Source organism: Prosopis cineraria, unplaced genomic scaffold (assembly GCF_029017545.1).
Source record: "Prosopis cineraria cultivar Desert tree isolate PC_DT_omini unplaced genomic scaffold, ASM2901754v1 PC161, whole genome shotgun sequence".
Taxonomy (NCBI): Eukaryota; Viridiplantae; Streptophyta; class Magnoliopsida; order Fabales; family Fabaceae; genus Prosopis; species Prosopis cineraria.
In genome coordinates, this window is record NW_026555488.1 from 21,323 (window position 1) to 29,686 (window position 8,364).

The 8,364-nt window shown below is 31.2% G+C and overlaps 1 protein-coding gene across 1 annotated transcript; it reads right to left on the reverse strand.

Annotated features, from left to right (window-relative positions):
- Nucleotides 1-2,601: 2,601 nt before the first annotated feature.
- Nucleotides 2,602-4,107, reverse strand: LOC129295658 (transcription factor MYB17-like). Its single transcript, XM_054934196.1, has 3 exons — nt 3,824-4,107; nt 3,387-3,516; nt 2,602-3,224 (listed from the first exon to the last, which is right to left on the reverse strand). The coding sequence occupies exons 1-3, from the start codon at nt 3,957-3,959 to the stop codon at nt 2,654-2,656; spliced, it is 837 nt and encodes a 278-aa protein (XP_054790171.1). The 5' UTR covers nt 3,960-4,107; the 3' UTR covers nt 2,602-2,653.
- Nucleotides 4,108-8,364: the final 4,257 nt, after the last annotated feature.

Consider the following 8,364-nt stretch of genomic DNA (forward strand, 5'->3'; position numbering starts at 1 on the left):
TATTGAGTTATAGCTTTAAAGAATTTTTATGTCTAAAGTCTTGACTTTAAAATTTAAAATTTATTATAGTTAAATGTTGATATTGGTAGCATTGGAAGTTTATTTAAATTCTTACAATGATTTTAGGGTGTTTGGAAAGGGAGAAAATCATTGGATTTTAAAATTTAACAAGTAAGTAAATAGTATTCCAATTAATTTATCAATAAAATCTCTGTTACCGAAATATTAAATTTTTATGTAGATGATTTGTTGTTGTTGTCGTTAATTATGTTAAATATTGGACATCTGTTAATTAAATTATTTTATTCTATGAAATTATATATACAATTGTGGCAAGAAATAATTAAGGTATGATATGCACATGTATTTTCCTTATGAATTATGTTTTTAAGACTGATGAAATTTTTTTGGCTAGCTTTGAAAATTTTTGGTTACCAAATAAATGCAAAAATGAACCTTACTTATGAAATTTTATTTTGACAACTATTGAATTGAAGTTTGAAATGATTCATGTGAGTTCAATGTTGAGAGTGAAAATTATATTTCAAAAATGACTATTCTTGCATGTTTGAAAAGTGATTTTTAAAGGACTTTAAGTAGAACATTGTTGCTAATGGTAATTTTTTTAGCCCTTAACGTACCATAGTTAATGACTAGTTAGTTTAATTTTTGTAAGCTCTATTCTTATGTTTGTTATTTATAGGTCTCATATCTGCATCTATTTCGTGGCTTTGACCACATCTAGTTAGTTTTCCTCGCAATCTGTGTGTCTATATTTGTTTCATGACTTCAACCACATCTAGTTATCTACTCTCGTGAATTGTATGTCTACATTTATTATTTATTCTATTCAATCCTCAAAATTCTAAATTTTAATTAACTTTTGTATTTGAGATTTCAATGTTTTCAATAATTAGTAAGTGTATTACTTTGATTTACAAATGAATAATTTGTTTTCTTTAAACATGATAGAGTAAAGCAATTTCAGTTCACTCTCATTTTATGGTTATGATTAAGTTTTACAGATTTATTATGTTTATTACATTGAATTACCATCTTTTCAATCATTTTACATAATTATTGAGTTATTATTTTTATCCTTTTAAATTCTCTTTTTTTATGCTATTCACTGAAAAATGTTTTGGTTTTAGATTCATTAGTTGATGTTAAACTTTTTGTTGATTATTGAAGAGTTTATCACTAATGGGAAAGTGGGAGAGCCATAGACTAAGTTACCTTTTGATGCAATTTAATTTATGAAATTGTATTTTGTAAATTAAATTTTAGATGCTCCATGTAAACGATTTAGCTAGAGCCTTTATTTGTTACATATTCTTTCTATTGGCTGAAAAAGACTGAGCTCCTAATTGATTTAAATAACTTGCCTGAAATATTGCATTATACATTTTTGAAAGATCTTATTTACAGAGAAGGTTCTGCCAAAATTTTTATCAAAAAAAAAAAAAATTGAAGCTTTTGTTATAATATAAATAAATATGCTTCAATAATAAAAAAATTTATTAAATTAAAGCTTAAAATATGTGTGTTTGTACACATATCCTTTGCCCATTGCTTTCGTATTTTGAAATGTGACATTTTAACAATGGCCCATACTAATATGAAATGAGCCATGATAGGACATATTTAGGTGAAAGTTTTATCACTAAATTTTATCACTTAACACTACTACATTCCCGAGCTCAAATTTGAAACCTCTAGTTAAATTTGATTCATCTAACAAAGAAGTTATAGCTACAAGCTCTTGAATTTAATTTCTGACATGTAGTCGCATTGGTGGTTAAGAACGAATTTATAGGAGTACGGGTACCAGAAGGGTTGCTGGCCACTACACAAATGTTTACCTCCTTGCAAATGTTTGAAGCCATGCTTTATAATTGGTTATAAAAAATTTATAGCTAAATCTTGCGCCTCGTTACCCCAACTCCCGCCGGGGTGAAATAAAAAAAAGGAAGAATCCTAAATCCGTCACTTTTGGTAGAACTTCTACCCACAAGAACATTGCCCTAACTCATTTTGGATTTTTTCTGAAGCTTGTTGAAGTCTCTTAGATCAATGTTAGGCAAGCTTAAAATATCAAGTACTCCCCAAAAAAAAAAAATTAAAGAGGTGTTCTCGAACAAGTTATTATTTTTTTGTTGGATTGTACTTAAATCAATCGGACACAGACCAATTTCAGTACAACATGAACTCATACGTTGTCGCAAAGTCAGTTCGCTCTGTGCTCACTGCGTGGGTGCGTTTCTTCAAACCATCCTCCATCTTTCATTAGAGGAGAGAAAGGGGGAAGAAATGATGTCGTTGATGTATTTTGATCTGTTTGACTTTTGATATGAATGAATCACCTTTTGAACAAAAAAAATGTGAGAGGAAATCAATCCACAGAACATTGTGCAATAAGCAAGCTAAGTTAACGTTTCTGATACAATATGAATTCCATATGTATATATAATTACTGATTTAGTTAACCCAAATGAGAAACCAAAATTCAGAAGCGCAATCGACGAACAACTACCATCGTTCTACAAGATCTCCAAGCGCGCGCGCGCCTTTGACAGGAAACCCTAAAAGATACTCAACCCAAAACACGCAAACAAGGGGATTACAACATACCTGATAACTATATAACGTACACCTAAAGAGGAGAAATGAAAGAGTTTGCTTCTAAGAAGCTCATGTCATTGTAAATGGGAAAATCCAACAAGAGCTGCAACGCAGTGTCTGACGACTCTTCCAAATCATTAGAGATGGAAGAGTCGTCAGACGAAGCCATGAAAGCACGTGTTGTTGGAGCAGTAGCAACAGTGCACTTGGTGGAAGAGGAGGATCCCGGAGAAGAGACGACATTTATGTTGCGGAAGGCGTCGCCGACTTCGGAGTTCCACAAGCGGAGGAAGAAGTCGGGGTCGGCGGCAGAGGAGTGAGAGGCGAAGAGAGAGGTCTCTTTGGAGAGGCGAGCCTCGGCCTCGAGCCTGGCACTCTCCCACTGAGCCATGTGGCGGGTGGAGATGGAGGCATTGGAGGGAGTAGAAGCGGCAGAAGCGGCAGCTGAGGAGGAGGAGGAGGAGGAGGAGGAAGAAGAGAGAGGCTTGTGGGTTTGAGGGTCGAGTCCCATGCACAAGAGTCGCTTCTTCAAGTGGGTGTTCCACAGGTTCTTTATCTCATTGTCTGTTCTTCCTGGTAGCTGTGACGCTATCGCCGCCCACCTGCAATTTCAGTACATACCAATTATTCTTCATTTGAACAGCTCACAATCAAATTTCTTTACACGTTATTCTAAAACTGACGCTGAACTTGAGCAGGAAGATACCTCACGCCGGCCCATGGGAGTAAAGTGACATGGAAATTAATTACCAGCGGATGAATACCTGTTGCCGAGGATGCCATGAAGCTGTATCACAAGCTTCTCTTCCTCAACACTGAAGGGACCACGTTTTATATCAGGCCTCAGATAGTTCGTCCACCTTAGCCTGCAACTCTTCCCACAGCGAAGCAGACCTGCACACCACAACCACCCTTTTGTCTACTCAATCACATCTTTTATTTATTAGAAGCAATGGGATGGATTTGTAAGAGCAAACCTCAGACTGGAGGAATCGAGTTCTCAAAAAGTGCAGATCGTACCGATAAAAGACCATACATATAAAGGTTGTACATAAGCATGAAAACATGATACCCTATTAGTTGAACTCTTACTTCCAAGTAGCTTCTGGCCTAGTCAAAGAATCACTTTAAACAAGAAAATCTAAAACTGAAGTTTGGAACCATGGGAATGAATCTGGAAAGAAAAATGAGAGATGAAAACCTGCCAGCTTAGGGAGAGAACGCCAGCTTCCATGGCCGCCATTCTTGTTGATGTAATCGACGAGAATCTCATCCTCTTCAGTCGTCCAGGGCCCTTTCTTCAAACCCCTCTTGTCACAGCAGGGTGTTCTTCCCATCGTCGATCGATTATGAAGAGAGGATCCACGACAGATTCTCAGCAACAATGAGCCTCCAAAGTCCAAAGTTTAGGGGAGAGAGGGATGAGATTCAGGTACGACAACAAGCGCGGAATGCACAAGAGAGAGATGTGCAGGGGGGTTTAAATGTTGGGAAAATGGTACGATCATAGAGAAACAACCTTTAGGCGGATGGGTCTGAGCAAATTTGAGTTAATAAGTATCGTTGCATCTGTAGACGACAAGGCGGGATTTAAATGTCGGAAAAGTTGACAAGACCCTTTGCAGATTTTTAAGGTTATTTCTTTAGATGAAAAATACCTATGTATTCTGGCAATAAATGCTCTGTGATGGTAGAAAATTTTACCTCCACCATTTATAAATGAACTGGTGACGCTGATATACACATAATAAAAATGAATAAATTTTGAATCTGCATTTAATATGTATGGATGATGAGGATGGAGGAGAGAAGAAGAGGAAGTAGAAGGTGAAATAATTGATGGTAGGAAAGAAGAAGGGGTTTTCAGCGAGTTTGTGGCTGGCTTGAGCAATAAATGCCAAGTAGTGAGTAGAAGGCAGAAGAGAGAGAGAGAGTTCAGAGAAGAGAGTTTTGAAAATGAGCAGAAGTGGGAAGTGAGGGTGTGGATGATGGCGACGGCATTAAAGGCTGATATGTAAGAAGAGAAAAGGGCATTGATGGCGGATTCTCTGAAGGATGAAACAGCAGCAACAGTGACACGCCCAGAGAAAAGGAGTGAAGAACATCATTAATGGCGTCGATCATATTTATGAGCAGCAGGGTACGGACTCTCTCATGCAATGTCCTCCTTTTATTACTACTCACTCATTACACAATCTCCGTTCCTTCTCGTTCCGCGTTAGATCTTGGGAAAGTAGCGTCCGAGACCACTATCTCAAATTTATATCACACGAGAATTAAATAATTTGATATTTATTCTCCAATATTCTGATCCTTCTTTTATATCAGTTTCATAAGTAAAATGATAAAATTATCTCTCAAATAGTTAAAAAAAAAAAAAGAAAGCTCCACCATCGCCTGCGGTCGGACCCCTCGCTGCCGCCCCTGCTGCCAGCGAGGTTACCGGCTGTTGGTACGGCAGCGATATATTATTTGAAAAATAATTAGTTTAGGTAATTAAAGGAAAATTAATCTCATAACCCTTAATCATTTAATTATATATTTAAAAAATATAACTAATAAATCAAACTTGTAATCACTTCTATATCATAATATAATGATGTGTTGTTAATTTTTAAATGAAACTTATTATTTTAAAAATGTTACTAATTAAACTGACATAGATAATTACAAATTAAAAGCTTTAAAATTTCATGCATTTAACTTTATTAAAAGTCTGAATGTATTATTGTTAATGACGAATAGGTTGTTATCAAAACTCAAATGAATACTTATTGATAAATGACTAACACATATAACTAAACTCTTCTTATTAATTTTTTTTAACTTGTTAAAACTAGAATAGATTGTTATTAATTTTGAATAAATTGTTGTCAAAACCTAAATGTACACTTGTTGTTGTGAAGCGCTTCATTGTACGTGTTTTTCATCATCAATGTTAAGCATCCATTCGGGTTTTGACAACAGTACATTCTAAAATAACAATAGTCCATTTAAGCTTTAACAAGCTAAAAAAATATATAAGATTTGCACAATTATATGTGTTAGTCTTTCATCAATAAGTATCTATTTAGATTCTAATAACAACCTATTTTAAATTAAAAATAATCCATTTAGAATTTAACAAGATAGAAAAGCAACAGTCCATTAGACCTATGCTTTTAATTATCAACTACAAGTATCTATTTGAGTTTTGACAATAATTCATTATAAATTAATAACAACCCATTCGAGCTTTAATAAACTAAGATAACAGATAAGAAGCACTTAATTGTGTGTGTTAGTCCATTATTAACAAATATAAATTTAAGTTTTCACAACAACTCATTTAAAATTAACAACAATCTATTTTAACTTTAACAAGTTAGAAAAATTGATAGAAGGACTTAGTTGTATGTGTTAGTCATTTATAAACAAGTATCTATTTAGTTTTTGACAACAATTTATTTGTAATTAACATCAATACATTTATACTTTTAACAAGTCAAATGCGTGAAGCTTTAAAACTTTCAATTTGTAATTATTGATGTTAGATTAATAAGTAATATTTATAAAATAACAAGTTTTATTTAGAATTTAATAACATATCATTATGTTATGATACGGAAATGGTTACAAGCTCAATTTACTACTTATATTTCTTTTTTACTATATATAATTAAATGGCTTGGTGCCTGGCTTGGTGACTAGGCACCAAACTTTTCAAATGGCCAAGGGTCATGGGATCAAACCCTCCCTTGGCCACTTAAACTAATTATTTTTTAAATAAAATGTTGTTATTGCCAAAGCTTTGATGACATCACTGTCGACAGTGCTCCTATGGTTGACGTCGGCAATCGTAGGGTTTCTTTTTGTATTTTTATTTTTTAAGTACTTAAGGGGCAATTTTGTCATTTTACTTATGAAATGAATACAAAAGAAGGACCAAAGGATTGTAGAGTAAATACCAAATCATTTGGTCCTTATGTTATATAAATTTTACACAATGATTCTTGGATGCTATTTTTTCTTAAATCTTATTTATGAGATACTTTTAAAACATTTAATCAAAATTGAAAAAATTTAAAATTTATTAATTCTCTATAAAAATTTAATAATTTTAACTTATCCTTATTAAATATACATATTTTAATAATATATATTTTCTTTTCAACATTTAATAGAGGTCAAATAAGAAAATTTGTGATAAAAATTTAATGAGATGATTTATAAATGAACCAAAAAAATCTTCTCCCCCTGTAATTTACTCCCTCCATACCATAATGTAAAGCATCTTTTAAAACTTTATTTAGCTCAAAATATAGGGTTTTGATAACTTATGTATATATATATATATATATATATATCTATTTAACTATACCCCTACTTCATTTATTACCTTTAAATCATTCATTAAATTTTAATTATTATTATCAAGATTCTTATATAAGGTATTTAAGGAGGGTGTAAATGAAAAGATATAAACATTTTAAAAAAAATTATAACTAACATTATTTATAAATCATGAATTAGTTAGTTATGACTTATATTATAATTCGAAGAGAGTAGCTTTTTTTAAATAAACAAAAATGCTATAGCCTTAATTAAAACCAACAATGCCGATTAAAAGGATATGTTAAAATCATAATATAAAAAATTCAGGTCCATCGATCTTGTTGAACCAATTAAATAAGTGTTTTAATTAATTAATAAAATATTTTTTAGTAAAAATAATTTAATAAAATATTTTGTGTGATTAACTTTAATCACAATCCAACTATAGTTTGATAATTAATTTTTAAATTAGTGTTTTGATCAATTTTAAGTACCTCATTAGTTAAAACTATAAAGTAGGTTATGAAGTCAGCATCGATATTAATTTCTCTTTACAGATGCTACTATTATATTTTAGTTAACATTAGTTTTCCAAAATATTCAATGATAACATAAATTTTAATCACTAAGTTTTTTTTAATTATCAATTTACTTCTTAAACTTTAACCCGTTTCAACACAATCAATTATTTTTATTAAATCAAAGAATCATAGGAAATGAATAGTACCAAGTAAAAAATTTATAAGGATTGGGTTGTGCAAGCAAATAAATAGGAAAAATATAGTTTTTAGTCCTCCCACTTTAGCATATTTTGTAATTGGTTTATGTACTTTTATTTTATTGTTTCAATTAAATCTCTTAAGTTTCATTTGCTTTTAATGTTAGTCTCTATATTTTTAAATATGACTATAATGATATTAGAGTGACTAGCATGTACATAAACTCTATTACTTATCGTACTGATTTGTTAAAAGTATGAGTTGTATTTAAAAAAAAAAAAGAAAGAGTGGAAGACCAAAAGAAAAAAAGGATGTTAAATCAGAATCTTTAAACGTGTAATAGATAGATAAAGCTTTAGAAGGAAAAAACATACAATTATGACATACAAACAAAAATATTAGTAGCTATTTTGCTCATACAATGTCCAGCTCATCATAATTTTAATAACTTATCAACAAAATTAAATAAAAAAATATAATTTTAGATTCCTATATTTTACTAACATTTTGTTATTGATCTATGTACTTTTTTTTATTTTAGGTCCCTACATTTTTATTTTTTATTGTTTTAGGTCCCTATATTTTTTTATAGAGGGGCTTAAAATAATAAAAAATAAAATATGAGTAAAATATGAGCAAAGTGTGGAGATTTAAAGTTATATTTTTTTCATTAAATAAATAGAGTAAAAATTAAATAGAGTTTTGTATA